Consider the following 18,951-nt stretch of genomic DNA (forward strand, 5'->3'; position numbering starts at 1 on the left):
ATCCTTGATTTTGATCAGGATGTGATCTTGGAGTTGGAGTCCATGATCGGTGAGGATGAGACCAAGAAATTCGATTCTCATTTTTTCGAGTTCGATTTTCATGGGGGAGAGGATTATTCCATGCTTGAGGAATAAATCACTGATGATACGAAGGTGTTTCGTATGTTCAGTAGGGGAATCGGAGAAGACAAGAATGTCGTCAATATACGCCACACAAAAAGAGAGAGAACCAAAGATGGAATCCGTAGCCGACCTTTCCTTCTATATAAGGCAGCTCATTTCTTCAGAGAAAGCAGAACCAGTTCCGCCAGCTCTCGAGCTCCGCCTCTCAACCCTCTCTGATCTTCTCCTTTTCTCTTTCTATCTCTATTTCGATACCTTCTCTAAGGTTCGACTCCCCTGTATGTAATTGGTATCAGAGCTTTAGTACGCTCTTTTCTTTTTCTTTATCACTGCACCTGACCAAACAGGTGTAGAATTTGTTAATGATCTCTAGATAGTATCGAGGATCTACAACGGATCGTCCATCCTATCTTCTGATCTGCAACAGAGTGAAAGAGGCAGACTTATTGCCGACTACTTGTAAGGATATGCACATATATTGAAGTTTTCTTTTTCTGTATTTCCTTTTTGTTCTTTTGTGAGACCTATGCGCACACAACCGAAGACTATCTGCGAAGTGATAGATTGCTGAGGGTTACCCCCTCTGAGTACTGCGAAGGTCGTTTCATCGATCTAGAGTTCCGGTTAGCACACACACAGGTTGGTATATTTTGCTGTTTATTTCTTTGCTTTTATCTTGTGATTTCCACGGCCATATATTTGCATAGGAGATTGATGTCCTGAGGAACATTCGGCGAGAATTAGTTTCTTATTAGAACTGATAATCAAGCGGTTCGTGATTTTCTTAAAACAAAAATCAAAGAAATATTGGGGTATGTTGTATGGACTCAGAAGCAGATTCCATGCGATCAGGCATTACAGATCTGCAAGATGGGCCCTTAAGAGGCGGTGACACCACTGCAACGGCACCCAAGTAGGAAAAGAATCAAATTGAAGTCATTACAGAGAGAATAGGGATATCTAGATGCATTTTTTAAGAACTAGGAACACCCAAGAAGAGAGAGTAGAGGAGTACCAGAAGGAGTGAGCAAGGGACCCTATAGCTTAAAGAAGTAGATCTGTTCATAGTATTAGAGGAGGCTCATGTAATGCTTTCTCAACACAAAAGAAGCGCTTGTAGTGGTGGGAGAGAACATGAAAACTCCACCCACATCCCTCCATTTCTTTTCTCTAACCACCTGCTCACACCCAGCCCACCAATAAGAAAAAAAATAAAAATACCAAACAAGTTAGATATTTGAAAAGGAAAAGGAAAAATCCTCTAAAAACCCTTCATTGATCATTCGAAACACAAAAACTGAAGAAAGACTCAAACCCAAGACTATATAACCTTCTGAAAACCACCTCTCCCGGTAACTTCCATGTACAGAAGATACAAATCCAGTTCCTTCCCTCCAATAATTGGAACCCTTGAATAAACAGACCAAATATATCTCCATTAAAACGAAAATCCAAAACAACACATGAGAAATAAACTTATAAAAGAGATGGAATTGTAAAAAGGTTAATACGTACATGAATTTAGTACCAAGCACAGAATGAAATTGCCAGAGGGTTTCTGTTATGATCATAGATAGATGGGTAATTTGTGTTGGGTTAGTTTGTTAGGGGTAATTAGCATATTAGGGGTAGATGGATAATTTCGTTAGATAGGACTTTATATAATGTAGGGATCTTTTGTAAAGGAATCAATGAATCTATGAAATCTCTTTCCTGTCTATCTTCTTCTTCCTTCTTCCCCTGTTTCTAGGAGGCTGCCCCCTCGAAGTGGCACTTATCCCTTCCATTATAGCCATTTTCATAGCAGGTCGATACATGTTCGTATCATTTGGTGCTTTCATTGAACCTCCCCCTACCATTTCATTGCCCTTCTTCCTCTTTCATTCCCTTAATCCCAATGGGTCTGTTCTCTCATTACAACAGTTTAGTCTGTTGTTTTCATTACTGGGAACAACACGATCCGACATCTCCGCTTCTCAAATGTCTTGAGGCTGCAATCGCCACCGAGCTCGAGCGGATCTACTATCTTGACACAGACACAGTGGAAGGTGCGGCGATTCCCAGGGCGCACGACGATGCCCATGCTGACTCCACCTCTTTGGTTTCGGCGCTCGTGGCATAAGATCCGGCTCCCGGTGTCGTGAATGATAACCACCCTCATACCATTAGCGCCGACCACAATCAGCAGGCGATGAACCATCTGATTCCCAGGGAGCCAGCATCGCTTCCTTCTTCGATCCCTACCCTGATGGACTAGATTCTAGATCAGCAGGAATCTAAGATTGATGTCGTCGTCGATCATGGAGACCAAACCTTCAACGATGCAGCCATGGAGCAGAATCTGGTTGCTTCAATGATCGTGGCAGCAGCGCTCGTCCCTTCCGTCGTCAATCAGAATCCAACCAGCACAAAGCTCGTTCCTGCCATTGTATCTTCCGGCATGCGCAAAGCCGATCTGGAACTCACCGCCCGCGCAGCTCTGCTTATCATTTCACGGCGACGGAAAGGAGGCTCCAATCTATTCATCTCACCCCCCTGTTTCCTTTGAGGATTGTCTCCTCACCATCTCAGGTCCTGGTTGCGTTTATGGCCTCGCCGGTCTATCCAGAATCTTACTCAGAAGCGTTGAGAGACCTTTGCTTGTGTGCGACAAAGGTGCCGCTGCTGCGCGGGCTGCGGATGCCGTGAAGATGTTCGTCGATACGACAGGAATAGGGAGAGCTGGGGACTGGATCCTTCGGCCGCCACCGGAGCCACCACCACCTCTGCGCATATCCAGCTGTCGGAGTCTCAGCCGTTGGACCAGCACATGTCCGGCCTATATGGACGCCATGGATTCCATTTTCTGTTTCTTCCAATTTCTTCAAATGCATTATGTGCCCCTGTTAATCGTTATCGCAATCCAACCATGGCACTGAGGATTTGTAGCTCTTAAGATCTAAAAAGGTGCCACTGAATTTTCTCAAGCTGCCCTCGATGAGGTCGAAGTCCTCTATGCGATTGCTGATGGTGAACCCTCTAATTCAAAAGGGGTTGTTTGATTCATTGACCACTTCAAGCATGCAAGCCCAAATGGGCAGCACCCTGGTATGGTTTTTGAGTTTCTTGGTGATAGTTTACTATGGTTGAACAAATATAACTCTTATAGTGGCCTTGAATTGAACAAGCCATATGAGAGTGTCGGTGGGTCGTGTGCTGGGTTGGAGAGGCTGAATCGACAGCAACTGCTGCAAGTGCTACTGAACTCCTCGATGGAAAGTGGGAGCCCAGTGTATACTGTGGATGAATCACTAGTGTCCTTGGGGTTTGGTTTCCAATATTTTTTGCTTGCTTTTGCTGGGATAAGTTGGGTTACAGAAGCTATGGAAATGTTGCTTCTCTCTTTTGTGGGACCAACAGTTAAGGCGAAGAATGTTTTTGTTGCATCTGCATTGGTATTCTTGTATGTTAGTTTGGGGAGGATTTTTTATGCGAGAAGGTTGTTCGACGAAATACCTCGGAGAGATGTCGTGCTTTGGACAGCGATGCTGGATGGGTATGCACAACATGAGGAACCAATGTTGGGTTTGATGGTGTTTAGGGAGATGGTTGGTGAAGGTATTCAGCTTGATATTGTGGTTATGGTTAGCTTGCTTTTGATTTGTAGCCAATTGTGTTGGCTGAGACATGGTAACAGTGTGCACGTGTGGAATATTGGGAGGTTGCAGAAAGCATTTGAGATTTTTGAGGTCATGGGTCGAATTGGCTGCCAACCTACTGCCCAGACATACAATTGCTTGCTCAATGGATTGTGTTACAGGGGACGGGTGGAAGAAGCATGTGAACTGTTGATGAAGATCAAGAATTCTTCCAAGAAGCCTGACATTTATACTTATACTGTGGTCATGGATGGTTTCTGTAAGGTGGGACGCTCGGATGAGGCAATGGAGCTGCTGAAAGAAGGTTTGGAGATGGGACAAAATCCAACTATGGTCACTTTTAATACTCTGTTTAATGGATATTGCAAGGAGGGGAGGCCTTTGGAGGGGATTAGTCTTTTGAAGCAAATAAAAGAGAGAGATTGCCACCCGGATTATATCACTTATAGCACCTTATTACATGGGTTGTTGAAGTGGAGTGAAATCCCTGCAGCTCTGCAGATTTATAAGGAGATGTTGGAATTAGGATTTGAAATTAATGAAAGAACCTCCAATCTGTCGCCACAAGAAGCCTCCCACAATACACCACCTGTTTGTGCTAATGCCAAGCTGACTGCATTCTTTAAGCCTATTGACCCAGGCCGATACCACAACCCCATGATTGCTATCACTCAGCTGCCTGTTAGAGTATGTTTAGTGTTTGATCGTGGGAAGCTACACTTGGGGCGTTGTATGCAGCTGAACCTTGAGGACAAGATTCTCTGAAGGGGTTGGCAATGTTATGATCATAGATAGATGGGTAATTTGTGTTGGGTTAGTTTGTTAGGGGTAATTAGCATATTAGGGGTAGATGGGTAATTTTGTTAGATAGGGCTTTATATAATGTAGGGATCTTTTGTAAAGGAATCAATGAATATATGAAATCTCTTTCCTGTCTATCTTCTTCTTCATTCTTCCCTTGTTTCTAGGAGGCTGCCCCCTCGAAGTGGCACTTGTCCCTTCCATTATAGCCATTTTCATAGCAGGTCGATACATGTTCATATCAGTTTCCCAGAAGACGATAGGATTCCTAACGACATCCTCATGAGAAGCCAGTGGTGAAGGATAACGTTTTTCCACCAACCCCTTCAACGGTGGCAGCATCTCCATAAGTTCATCCTCGTTTGACGACATTTCAAGCTACCGGCGACGACCTACACATTGCCGGAAAGTCCAAAAGGGCAAACAAAAACCAGAAAGACAGAAAGAAAAAACTAAATAGAGTGAAGTAAAATAGTAAATACAAGATGATAGAGATGAAGATGAAGTAATTGGAGGCACTAAACTAAAGGTTAATAAATACGGACGAAGAAGAAAGCAGAGCACAGAGCCCAGAGCCCACAGAAGAAATGAAAAAATAAAAAGGAGGGAAAACGGAAGAAAAAGAGAAGCCCAATGGATAAAGAGTGGGACAAGTGGAAGTGTCGAACGTAAGAGTTATATGCAAAAAATGGCTTTTTTATCGGGCAAGGAATTGATTCATGGCTTTGTGAGTTCGTGTTTCAATGCAACTGAGCTCTGAGTTCTTCACGGAGGTGTTTGGGTTGTGAAAATAACCTTCTCTTTGCAATGTGAGCAACGCACAAAACCGGTATGCGCAAGATCAACAAGAACACACAAAAGAAAAGAAAAAAAAAAAGAAAACAATCACACAAGAGACAAGAGATTCAGGTGGTTCGACAATACCGCCTACATCCACGGAGTGATTGATCTTCCACTAAGAACAAGAGAAGAAAAACAATAGTACAACCCTTGCAATTTGATACCTAAACCCAAGTCCCTTGTACACCCTTTCTCTCTTCCCTCTTCTCATTTGGACACTCACTCACCTCTTCTTTCTCACTTCACACTTTTTCCCTTAGTATCTCTACACCTCTATCTCTTCACTTTATCCTTCTTGGCATTTTTTCTCTCCTTAGAGAAAACCCACTAATTCTCTCTCTTCTAATTTGTCGGAGAAGATTTGACTTTCTCTCTCCTTCGAGAAAGCCCACTCACACTTCTTCCAAAGAGACTCTTGGAAGACTCCACCAAGCATAATATCTTCAACCACCAAAACCACTTCTACTTTCTTAGAAATTCCAACATTGTTGAAGACTCAACTCCTCCATTTACTAGAAGGCTCCACCTCTTGAAGACTTCACCTTCTTGAAAACTCCAACACTTGAAGAATCTTCACCTCACATTCAAATGACCAAAATTAGACCATTGAACTAATCCATCAACCGGTCTAGATAAAAGCCAACCAAAAATCCCAACAATCTCCACCTTGGCTTTTATCATAGCCACCTGGAGACCTGTTGAACATGAACTCACTTCTAAATATTATCAACAAAAGAAACCTTGCACGTGTTCCTTTCAACTTGTGCACTCCGTTTCCAATCACTCCTTGGGGTCATAGGAGTACCGTCAACCATTGTACTTCCCAACAATCGATATAACCCTTTACATTCTTCACCTTTCATCATGACTAGACCTCCACTTGAGACCTTCATTGCTCCACCTACAAATGAAGTCTTAAAACCCTTGGAGTCCAATCGACTAATTGAAATTAGATTCCTACGCATTTTTGGAACATACTTAACATCACCAAAAGTGTGAACTATTCCATCAAACATTTTTATTTTCACCATTCCCACAGCCTTGATATCAAAAGTAGAACCATCACCAAGTGACACACTTCCTTTGGTCTCTTGGAATTTATCAAATAATTTCCTCTTGAAGTAAATATGAAAAGAACTTCCAGAATCTAAAATCCACTCATCACAAGAAACAATATTCATACCTTTGGAAGAATGTGCATTCTTCTTTTCTTGTTTTAGGCATTCCTTCTTCATGTGTCCAAATTTCCTACACTTGTAGCAATGCATATGCATCTTGTTCACCTTCGTTCTCAAATCATGCTTGCCACCAATTGTGACAAGGATCTCATCACTATTAAAATAGGAACAAGTTTTAGTCACACTTGTTCGATTCGTATCATCACGAGTCCTCTCCTCCTCTCTTTTCTCTTCCAAATATTTTTTCCTCTCGGGACAATCCCTTTTTATGTGCCCTACCTTGTCACACCATAAACATATAATCTCATCAGTATTTTTACCTCTTGACTTAGACCGTGAGTATCCTTTCCTTGTAAATCTTCTATCATTATTCCTTCCCCTCTATTGGTTACCATTGTTGGACTTTTGTGTTCATCAAACCCGGTTCGGTCCGTTTCAACCCGGTTCTTCTTTGTATTGAACTTTTATACATTTTAGTTTAATATTATCACATGCGATATAAATTTTTTGACCATTATGTGTCCGTAAGTTTTACTTAAAATGGTAGTCACAACTAGGGTTTGGGCTACGCACCCTTATCATATGGTCGTCGCATTGGGTATGCCTAGACATGTGATGTCAGGGTACGAATGCGAGTACTCACATGTTTGATGTGTGTATTAGCGAAGATTCTACTTTGTCGATTCCCTCATGTATTATTGCCAGATGTAGGAAGGGATAGACATGTGTTACCGACACCCTTTGCCTGAGCGGACCCTGTCACTGCAAAGTGTGATCGCATTCTTTGGTTCATCAATGACTGAGACTCAAGCGAGTCAAAGCCGGTGTTCTGGGAATGCGAGAACACTTTGTGAGTGAAGGAGTTACTCAACATGGTCACCACTGCCCGATTGGGGAACACCAAGATTGAGATTGTTTGTGTATGGTCGGATCAGAATCTGGATCCAGTGCCGTTTTGGAAATGGTTTTGCAAAAATCTATTTTACAAAGAATAATAGATTATATATGAATATTTAAACAAAGTGTTTTATCGAGTTTTGCGGGACCTGATCAAATGCACAGATACTCTTATATGGACATGTACTATGGATTGGGGTTTGGCAGTACATGTGTACATGCCCTAGATTCCATAATGATGGTTTTGATTAGTGGGGGGTTATATATGATAATTTGTTATCATATAGAGAGTTATTTGGAATTTGTCAATTTAATTGGTTCTTTATTTAATTAATGGATATGGTGCTAATTATAATTATCCATAAATATTAAATAAAGTAATAATTAATACTTTCCCTAGTAGATTCTGCTTCTTCACCTTTTTAAAGCACTATTAGTTTAAACAGAACTGCCAAACAAAGAGAGAGGGAGTCAGGCTCTCACAGGGATTAATCTAATCCTATCAGGGTTTTTAATTAAACCCTAGCTCTATATAAGGGGACCAAAACGCAGGAGGGGGGCAGCGCTCCACGTTTTTGCCTGGCCCCCTCTCTCCTGCGTTCTGATCTTTCTCTCTCCCTCTTGTGATCTCTCTCCTTCTTCTAGTTTCTCTCTATTGCAATTGAGAGTTAGGGTTTGAGAAACCCTAAATCTGTGCTGAAGAATTTGAGAGCATCTAGGATTGGCTTGAAGAACCTTGGTAGCACCATTGGAGGTTCAGATCTATTTACTTGGAGCGCTCATTGGAGGAAGAACCATTGTCTATTGGAGGAGCAACACTTGAGGCTCACCAGGTTAGCAATTCTTTATTAATTCCTCCTGTTATTAATTATTATATATTCATGGGATGCGAAAGAAACTCGAATCGATTTATTTTCGCTGCGCATTCGAGTATGGGACGGATCCCTCTTACCATGTGATGGATTAGAGATGATTTTCTTTGTCCCTTTTGCGTTCTATAATTGCATTGGACACATGAGGGAAAGAAAGACCCTATTAGGGATGCACTAGGGTTCCAATGGGCAACCATGGGAAACCCTAGAAGTAAAATGGGGTGCCCATGGGATACCATGGGCTAACCCAGGGCGTGCCATACCCTAATTGGTTTATAATTGGTTTCCCTAGGGAACCATGGTTTTATCCCTGGACCGTAGATTGACCTACAGTATGGTATCAGAGCCACCTTTCCCACCCATGGGCATCATATAATTTTTTTTGGTAAATGAATATATTACCGAACCCCAAGGGGGGGCAGGGAAAGATATCATATAATTAATTAGATGTAATTATTGTATATGGGATGCAATTTTTTATTCATGGTAGAATATGGATGGATGTTTTTGCACATGGCTTTTAATGGTTGTAACAACCTTCTTATATGCACATGGGTGGTTACAATGTAGTTATTCATGTAACAACCTTACCATGTGCACATGGGTGGTTATGGTTGTTGTAACAACCTTGTCCATATAAGATGATGGAATTTTATTTTTTGTAATGTTTTTGTTTTTATTCCATCATAGGGTTTAAAACTCATCATGCCAAATTTAATTTTTTTAAAAAAAAATTTGTACCCTAGATTCTCTACGGTGCCAATGGCTACTGCCTACGGTGCTAGTGGCTGCTGCCTACGGTGCCAGTGTCTACTGCCTACGGTGCCAGTGGCTGCTGCCTACGGTACGAGTGGCTACTGCCTACGGTGTTGGTGGCTGCTGCCTACGGTGCTAGTGGCTGCTGCCTACGGTGCTAGTGGCTGCTGCCCATGGTGCCTTGTGCAACTGCTGCCCAGTATATTTGGCAGTGTTTTTCCCTCCAAAACATAAAAAAAGAGTTTTTAATTTGGTTTATTGTTTTATGGGATGGAGGAAGATTGGTGAAGAGATTCTTCTCTATACTCACTTGGGAATAAATTGGATTCTATTGTGAATTTGGGTACATATTTTCACATGAGATGTGATGTTTTGTTTCTGGAATGATCCATGTGATTGTGGGTCCCATATATAATGTTACATTGTCTATGTGATTATGGGAATGGCATTCTAATAAAATGGATGGATTATTAATGTATGTGATACATGGGGCTATGGGTGGATGTGATGCTTCTCTCTCTTTCTCTCTTTCCCCCTATCTTTTTTATAAATAAATGTACTCCACCCCATGGGCAGCCCAAATGGTCGGTTGATTTCTCCATGCGGGGTTTCTTTATTATGGAAAGGAAAGTGTATAGAATTTTTCTTAGGTTTCCATTGTAATTTTAGAGGAGCTAGGACTCCCAGGGCATGTTGATGGTGATCCACATGTGGCACTCAAAGCTTATGGAGATGCAAGTCACCTACTTTGAAGACGTGATCTGGCGGAGGAGATGATCAAAGCGTGACATCCATGGCATGATTGATGCACCCAACTTATTAGTCTTAACTTTATTGGGAGGGTATTGCTTCTAATAAAAATGCTGTCATCCTATAATCACTTTTAACTAATGTTGATTAATTATGCTGTTTAAATCTATCCATGGTATGTGAGAGTTGATTAATCCCTCTTTGATCATAATACATGTATGATATGGACTAGTCTTAATCGATAGATATGTCCATGACCTCCTATTGAAGATAAATGTAGAAATTGTGTGACATGACCCCGCATAAGTCGACAGGACATTGTCAGGACCGCTGTCACACGGTTATCTATATTTACCTCTATCTAGATACATTAGGGTATGGATAGTGAGAGGGCACTGCAACAGTGGGCCATCTTTCATGATTCCATGATTCTAACTAATGCAATAGGTAAGTACATGACTTAGGTGTATGTCAGCCGACAGGATCTGGACATGACACCCAGGTGGCCAAAAATATTGGAAGCCTATGAGGCAGACAACTTAGTCCACACTACCACGGTGTGTATAATGATTCTCGACAGGGTAAGTTATGTATGCAAGGGTTGTAGATATCCAATTCATCTTTTGGGTCATGAGGGAGACCCAAATCATGAAAGACCATTGATGTGTGTGTGCTCAATTTTAATTTCAATGGTTGTTGATAAGCATGTGTTTTTTTTTACTTGTACATGTGTAGATTACTTTACAATGGCTGCCGTTAATTCCAACCTTTTAACACTCATTAGTGAATAGAAACTTAATGATACGAACTATGTCGATTGGTACCGAAGCATTAAGTTGTTGTGATTGCTGAAGGACTATACACGGTTTTAGATGAACAAGTTCCTCCTCAACCCGACCCAAATGATTTTGAGGCAAATGAAGAGATGCAGGATTTCCTCATGAGGGATTCCAAGGCATCACTTTATATCTGAGGATCGTTAGAAAAGTTAGTTCTGGACTCGGTCAAGAATATATTCACAGCTGGGGGTAAGATGGATAAGTTTGCTGAATTGTTCAATAGGCAGTTGACACGCGCCCATTCTGAAGTAGTGAGTCAAATCCACAACTCCAAGATGTCCCAAGGGACTCTAGTGATGGATCATGTGATGAAGATGATTAATCTATTTGAAAAACTAGAATCCATGGGGACGGATTTCAGCCTGCGATACAAGACCAATGTGATCTTAGCGTCGCTCACTTCTGCCTATGCGCCTTTTAGGATGTCTTACAAGATGTCCGATAAGGAGATGGAGCTCATCGAGCTTGCTAACGCATTGCTAGAGGCGGAAGCTTCCTTGAAAAAAGGACAAGGCTGAGGTCAATGCAACTGATGTGAAGCCTTCTTCAAATGGGAAGAAGAAGAAAAAGGAAAGTAAGGGTAAGACCCTGAAAAGGGTGGGAAGTTTGGCAATAAAGGCAAAGGCAAGTGCTTCTATTGCAAGAAGGAGGGTCACTAGAAAAGGAACTGTCGTGCTTACCTGTCGACTTTGAAAGACAAGAAGCCGGATGAAACAGAGGCTGCTAAAGAAGGTACATGTGATGTTTACGTTCTTTATGAATCTAATTTGTCTTTTAAATCACCCAATTCTTGGTTGGTGGATAGTGGTTCCATTGTTCACATTTGCAATAATTTACAGGGGTTCAAGGAGACAAGGAACCTGAAAAGAAATGACGTGCGTCTTCGGATGGGCACTGGAGCTGAAACCCTGGCGATGGCTGTGGGACCTTTTACTTTGAATTTTAATTCTGCTTGTTTAGTTTTAAAGGATTGCTATTATGTACCTGTTGCGTCAAGAAAACGTCTAGCGATCCTTCGGGTGCCGTAACCTACAAAAGGATGAGGGATGAAAAAGGAGAACCGGTGTGGTTCCAGCCTAGGACTCTCCGATGCCAAAGTCAAATCTCCTAAGCAAACAGACAAATAATAGTATTCAAGATGGGATTAGATGGGTAGAGTACCTTCCCTTTTATAGTGGGGTATGGCGATGTGGAGAGTCTCAGTTGATGGTGGGTAGTCTTCGTAGTTGATAGAGTCCCTGAGTAGCAGGGTTCATCCTTAATTGGATGTCTTCATGTGAGACGTAGTGTCATGATAGGTTTGGTAGTTGTCTTCCCATGAGACGTAGTGTCATAATAGACTTGGTATCCTTGATGGATAGACCTATCTGTGTGGTAGATGAGGTTCCTGGTATATGAGTCCGTTCAGACTACGTGATTGATAGGCGGTGGCCTAGAGTCCTTTGTGATGTGATCTATTTTGTTGATGGTGGTGGTCGCCGCCGTGTTCGAGGGAGACTGTGCCCAGGGATGACTGCACCCAAGGGGATCCGTGCCCGGTCCATACCCAGGCTAGCAGTCCGCGCTAGGGGTCTTCAGTCGGCTCCCGGGGTCCGCAATCCTCTCCCAGGGTCAGTGGTCCGCGCCCGTGTCTGGGGTCCGCGCCCGTGTCTGATCTGGGTCGAATCTCTCCACTGGTTCGCCTATTTGGTTCTGGTCCTGAGCTGGCCTTCCTTCTTGGGTTAGGACACGTGGCAGCCCCTGGTTGGTCAGGGCGATTTTGGGTTTATCATTTTCCCCCCACTCTCTTGGAACGGAGTGTTCAAGAGAGTATCTTCTGTAATTTTATACCAATTAAGGGGTTCATGGTAAATAATCTCTTCTCGGAGGGTGTGCCTGCAAATTATTTGGTGAGGGAGAGGTTGTGGGTTCAAACCTCTCCTCTCTCATCCTTTTATCTTTTATCTCTTCTCTTTTTTGTTGTTGTGGATATATGCTCTTGTCTCTCTCTTCCCTTTTCACTTTTCCCCCTTTCATTTCTCTTCTTCTCTCTCTTGCTTTTTCACCTTTTGCTTTTCGAGCCTTCCACTTTTACTTCGGCTTTGAGCTTAGTTACTATTCATTGTGCCCCCCATGTGTTTGTTCCTGGGTTACAATGAATAGTGGTGCCTTCTACTTGTTTGCTTGACTTCACTTGGCCATTAGCTTTGCTTTGGTAGCTTGCTTAGCATTGTGCTCACGGTCTTGCCCACGGTCGTGCCTATTGTGCTACGCATTTATCATTCGTGCCTCGACCCTTGCTCGTGTGAGGTCGATGCCCTTTCTCTTTGGTCTGTGCCCTAGCTTCGTTAGCTCCTGGGCCTTGATCCGAGCCCGAGCCTCGATCCGCGCCTGGACCTTGATCCGCGCCCGAGCTTCGACTGCGCCCGTGCTTTGACCACGCCTGAGCCTCTACCACACCCGTGTTTCAGTCCGCGCCAGAGCTTTGATCCGCGCCTGGGCTTTGATCTGCACCCGTGCTTCGATCCCACCTTGGCCTTGATCCGCACCCGAGCTTCGATCCACGCCTGGGCCTCGATCCACTCTTGAGCTTTGATCTGCGCCCGTGCTTCGATCCGTGCCTAGGCCTCAATCTGCGCCTGGTGCGTTCTTCTTCTCTCTCTTTTTTTTTGTGGTACCCTTCCTGATTGGTTCACATGCTGATGGTTGCAGGTTGGAATCCCTCTTCTTGTGTTGGTTGCTTGACTTTGGGAGACCGTCGTTTCGAGTAAGTAGCTAGCCTGCTTCATTGTTTATTCATGTCATTGTCTAGCGACTGATCCGACTACTGTAGTGGTTGGGTCTTCTGGGGAGTCCTCTTCAGGGTCATCTTCCCCTGCGGATACCTCTCCCTCGTTGTCTTCCCCGGCTGTTAGTGATGGGGAGGAGGTTTCTTGGGATTCCGTCCCTAGTAGGGGTCATAGGGTCTCTAGGGCTTCTACTTCTGTTGGGGATCCTAGGAGTAAGTTGGCTCACATCTCTAGCATCGTGACCACTTCGGACTTGGCGTCACTTCACCGAGAGTTTCATATACCTTCTGAGGTTGTGCTTCGCACCCCCAGTCTTCACCCATGGTCTTCGCTTCATTGTCTCCCATTTTGTGGAGTTGGTGTTGGAGCACTGGCGTCTTAGTCCTGAGCAGGTGTTGCCCAACTCTTGGTAGGTCATCCTGGGTTTCTATGTGTTCTTTGCCCAGATGGGGCGTGCTGCTACCATTCCCCTGTTCTCGTACTTTTACATGTTGAAGAAGGGGGAAGGTGGGTGCTACCACTTCGCCCGTCGTCTCTCTAGGGGGTCTCTTACCGCGCTCGATCCTCTTGTGGGGATCACTAGCTCGGTGAAGTACTGGAGGGACCGCTTCTTTTTTGCCATGGTCCCTCGATGTACACTGCGGTCTACCTGGGAGGCCATTGATATCAAGGGGGTGACCGCTCTCTTGAGTTGAGCGACTTTGAGCGCGACTCCCTCCAGCGATGTCAGGGATGCGATCCGTTCGACGTCCGTGAGTTGGATTTCGAGGCCTTCCTATGTCTTTGGAAGCTGAGCCCCTGTAAGATCTTCGGTTTCATAGTATTTGATGTTTGCATCTGTGTTTTTCTTTTAATGTACCTGTTGTCTGACTTCTTGTGTGTTCTTAATTGGATGTCATTGTGCAGTGGACATACGATCGGATCTCAGTGTCTTCCGCTCTAACCTGTGGAAGAGAGGTACTCAGACTGCCCCCCTGGGGATGGTTCTTCTGCTGTCGTTCCTCCGGTTCCTACTTCTTCTCCTTCAGTGGTCATAGGGACCAAGCGGAAGGGGGGTCCGAATCCTCCCAGTTCAGTGAGGACCGGGCCACGTGTTATCCTTCCACGGTCACCTCCTATTGCCGCTGCTTCTGGGTCTTCCGCTCCAACCCCTCCAGAGGCAAAGGGGTGGTCTCCTCTTCTGTTGACGTGACTGTTGATCCGCCGACCTCATCCCCTTTGGTGCTTCCTTGGGATCTTCAGGAGGGAACGACGTTGACCAATCGTGGTGTGTCCCGACAGTGGCTGGATATGGGAAGGCTTCCTGCCAAGCGTTCAGCCATACAGGGGTTTAGCGATGCATTATTGGCACAGACCCTCTATCAGGACATGGCTTCTGTGAGTCGTGCCTCTCGATCCTCCGCATGTTGTGTTGTTGCCTTTCTTGTACATGGGATGTTTTGTAACAGCTGTGTTGGTTGCAGGTCTAGCATCGTGCCACGGAGGCGGTGCTTCATCTTGAGAGCTTTGCTTTTCGGGAGATCCAGCTGAACCGTAAGCTGCAGGGCCTGGAGAAGGAGCTTCAGGGGCACAAGGTCGCACGGGAGGAGGCCATTGCTCGTGAGAGGAGTACGGTTGAGGTGCTTAGGTTTGCGTCTGCTGTAGTGGCCCAGAGCTCGACTAAAGTTCGTACCCTGGAGGAGGAGCTTCAGGCTTTGAGGCAGAGTCATGAGGCTGAGATGTCTAAGGTGGGTGCGCGAGCGGTGGCAGTGTCCCAGCAGTCCGTTGAGATCATTGCATACTTCTACAAGTACAACCAAGAGATATATGATGCGGGCATCCGGGATTTAGCAGTTCGTGTTCTGGAGAAGACCCCCGAGTATGACTTCTAGGGGTTCTTGGAGGTTACTGCGCTGCTACCTGCGACCACGATGGTGGCTCGTGTCTCTCATGAGGATGGTGTCGTGGTGCCAGAGGAGGGTGCGGTCTTGCCAGAGGAGAGTGTTGCTCGCCCATATGAGGCCAATATGATGTCCCCTGCAGGGTCGGATGTGACCCCTCCATCAGATGCTCCTTGATTCTATAGGTGTTCTAGACGTTGAACTTTTGGATCTCGAACTTTGAGTTGTAATATTTGTGACCTCTTTTTTGATTAGATATAGTTAACCCTTTACCTTCTTCGCGGTGTGTATGGCATATCTTTAATAGTTATTTGATCCTCCTTGCTTCGATAGTTCTTTGACTTTGTTACCCCGGGTGGTCTACGGACCTTGGTGGTCGACGGACCTTGGTGGTCGATGGACCTTAGTGGTCAACGGACCTTAGTAGCATTGAGCCTTGGTGGTCTACGAACCTTGGTGCGGTGGAAGTGATTCGATTTAGTAGGCGAGTATATTCAAAATCAACTATTTACTTCAAATAAAAAGTTTCAAATTATCCTTGAGAATTGCAACCTACTGTGTACTATGGCTGACAGCCGACTCTGCTACTACTACTGCTACTGCTACTTTTATTGGTAGTACTTCTTCAGGTGTTCTGAGTTCCAAGTGCTGTCTATCTTCTTACCCCCCGGAGTTTTCAAGCGGTAGGTCCCTGGGAGTATCTGCTTGAAAACTATATATGGTCCTTCCTAGTTGGCCGACAACTTTCCCTCCTTCCGTGGTTGCGATGCACTTGCCCTTCGTAGGACTAGGTCTCTCTGGTGGAATAGTCTCTCTCTAACCCTGGCATTGTAGTACTTGGCGATTCGTTGCTGATAGGCCACATTCCTTAGGAGTGCCTTCTCTCGGACCTCATCTATGAAGTCTCGGTTCTCCCGTAGTCCATCGACGTAGGTGCGCTCGTTAAAGTGTAGTACTCTGTGGGACATGGCGAGGACCTCTACTGGTGCCAGTGCCTCCGTACCGTATACTAGGCGGAATGGGCTTTCTCCTATGGGTGTCCTTATTGTGGTTCGGTATGCCCACAGAACGTTTGGTAGTTCCTCGACCCACTTCCCCTTGGCTCCTTCTAGCCTTTTCTTGACCCCTTCTAGCAATGTTCTGTTAGTCACCTCCACCTGACTATTGGCCTGTAGGTATGCTACCGAGATAGGCCGATAGTCAAAGTTGTAGTTCTGACAAAATGCTCTGAATTTGGGGTTATTGAATTGCTTGCCGTTGTCTGAGACTAGGATCTTTGGTACCCCGAACCTGTAGATGATGTCATCGCGGACAAACTTCTCCATTTCATTCTATGTTATTTTGGCCAGTAGCTTAGCCTCGACCCATTTGGTGAAGTAGTCTATAGCGACGACCAGGTACTTCCTATTCCCTGTTGCTGCAGTGAAATCGCCTAGGATGTCCATCCCCCACATGGCAAAGGGGATGGGGTTGAGGATTGATGTCAGTTTGGTGACGGGTAGTTTAGGTACTGGGGCGAACAACTGACATTGCTCGCACTTCTTAGCATATTGTATTGCTTCTTCTTGCATTCGTGGCCAGTACAGGCCCTGACGGAGGACTTTGTAGGCTAGGGCTCGTCCCCCCATGTGGCTTCCGCAAATCCCCTCATAGACCTCTGTCAGGGCGTACTCGGCTCCCTTAGGTCCCAAACACCGGAGTAGTGGTGCTGTGACCCCCCTCTTGTATAGTACTCCGTCCAGGACGGTGTACTTTACAGCTCTCATCCTGATCTTCCTTGCCTCGACCTTATCTTCTGGTAAGACATCCTTCTATTAGTAGTTGAGTATAGGGTCCATCCAGCTAGGCCCTTCCTCAATCTCATTAACCTGTTTCTCCTGATACGTTGGCTCATGTAAGATCTCAATGTAGACTGCACTGGCCAAGTTTCGGAGCTCGTCATTGGCTAGCCTTGATAGGGCATCGGTGGTGGCATTCTCGATCCTGGGGACTCGAACCATCTCGAACTTCATGACCCCGTCGATCAGCGCTCGGGCACGTGCTAGGTATGACGTCATTCGCTCGTCCTTCGCCTCATACTCTCCGTTTACCTGATTCACTACAAGCTGGGAGTCACTCCGGATGGATAGGTGTGTTACTTGGATGGCTTTGGCTACTCGGAGTCCAGCTAGTAGTGCTTCGTACTCTGCTTCATTATTGGATGCTTGGAAGGTGAATCGGAGAGCATACTGGATCCGAAATCCCTCGGGGCTGGTGAGTATGAAGCCAGCCCCACTTCCTGCTGCATTTCTCGAGCCATCCACAAACATCTCCCACGATCCTCGATCATGCTCCTCTGGTTCCTCTGCTTCTGGTTCGATCTCAGATAGGGTGCATTCGGCAACGAAGTCCTCCAAAGCTTGGCCTTTAATGGCCGTCCATGGTTGGAATCTGATGTCATGCTCACTCAACTCTACTGCCCAGGCTATCAGTCGTCCGGAGACATCTGGTTTGTGGAGTACCTTCTTTAATGGTAGGTCGGTGAGTACTGTGATAGTGTGAGCTTGGAAATAGGGTCTTAGCTTCCTAGCTGCGATCACCAGTACATAGGTCACCTTCTCAATCCTGGTGTACCTGGTCTTTGCATCGATCAGAACATGGCTAACATAGTAGATGGGTCTCTGGACCTTACCCTCTTCCTTCAACAGTACGGCGCTTACGGCAACTGGGGTGGTAGCTAGGTAAACCTGTAGCTCTTCATTAGGCTCTGGTCGCCCAAGCAGTGGTGGGCTCTCCAGGTACTCCTTCAGCTCTTCGAAGGCCTTCTGGCACTCCTTTGCCATGCAAAGTCCTTTGGACTTCGGAGGTTCTTCAATGTCGTAAAGAATGGTAGGCATTTGTCTCCTGACCATGACACGAACCTTCAAAGGGCCGTGACTCTTCCATTCAACCTCTGTACCTCTCTAACTATTCGGGGTGGTGCCATCTCTTGGATGGGCTGGCTTCGATCCCGCGTACTGAGACCATGAACCCTAAGAACATCCCTGACGTTACTCCGAAGGCACACTTTACAGGGTTTAGTCTCATCTGGTTCCTTCTCAGTACCGCGAATGCTTCCTCCAGGTCGGATAGGTGTTGATGGGCTTGGACGCTTTTCACGAGCATGTCATCCACATATACCTCCATGTTACGCCCGATCTGTTCCTCGAACATCTTATTGACCATCCTTTGGTAGGTGGCTCCTGCATTCTTTAGTCCGAACGGCATGACACGACTACGTGGTAGATGAGGTTCCTGGTATATGAGTCCGTTCAGACTACGTGACTGATAGGTGGTGGCCTAAAGTCCTTTGTGATGTGATCTGTTTTGTTGATGGTGGTGGTCGCCACCGTGTTCGAGGGAGACTGCAGGCCTAGGGATGACTGCGCTCGAGTGGATCCGCGCCCGGTCCATACCTGGCTGGCTGCGCCCGAGCCGTCGGTCTTTAGTCTCGCACTCGGGGTCCTGGTCCGCCGCTGCCGGGTCGGGGTCCACGCCCGAGGTCCGCGCCAGGGGTTGGTACCTGTGTCTGGGGTCCATGCCCGTATTTGGTCTGGGTCAAATCTCTCCGCTGGTTCGCCTGTTTGGTTC

General features: G+C 45.5%; 1 protein-coding gene and 2 long non-coding RNA genes across 3 annotated transcripts in view; 1 reads left to right on the forward strand and 2 right to left on the reverse strand.

The window, feature by feature from the left end:
* Positions 1-1,155: 1,155 nt before the first annotated feature.
* Positions 1,156-1,682, reverse strand: LOC122652431. The gene is made up of 3 exons (XR_006331596.1): positions 1,639-1,682; positions 1,454-1,532; positions 1,156-1,301 (listed from the first exon to the last, which is right to left on the reverse strand). It is a non-coding gene; the product is annotated as an uncharacterized LOC122652431 (long non-coding RNA).
* A 1,530-nt stretch (positions 1,683-3,212) lies between these two features.
* LOC122650628 (pentatricopeptide repeat-containing protein At1g62930, chloroplastic-like) lies at positions 3,213-4,526 on the forward strand. Its single transcript, XM_043844028.1, has one exon. It carries the CDS (start codon positions 3,213-3,215, stop codon positions 4,524-4,526), a length of 1,314 nt encoding a protein of 437 aa, XP_043699963.1.
* Positions 4,527-5,185: 659 nt separating this feature from the next.
* The window catches only part of LOC122652432, a 19,904-nt gene continuing 6,138 nt past the window's right edge, over positions 5,186-18,951 (reverse strand). Inside the window, exons 3-4 of the long non-coding RNA XR_006331597.1 lie at positions 17,100-17,103; positions 5,186-5,318 (exon numbers count right to left, since the gene is read on the reverse strand). This is a non-coding gene — a long non-coding RNA (uncharacterized LOC122652432). The remainder of the gene's footprint in view (positions 5,319-17,099; positions 17,104-18,951) is intronic.

Source organism: Telopea speciosissima, chromosome 2, assembly GCF_018873765.1.
Source record: "Telopea speciosissima isolate NSW1024214 ecotype Mountain lineage chromosome 2, Tspe_v1, whole genome shotgun sequence".
NCBI classification, from domain to species: Eukaryota; Viridiplantae; Streptophyta; class Magnoliopsida; order Proteales; family Proteaceae; genus Telopea; species Telopea speciosissima.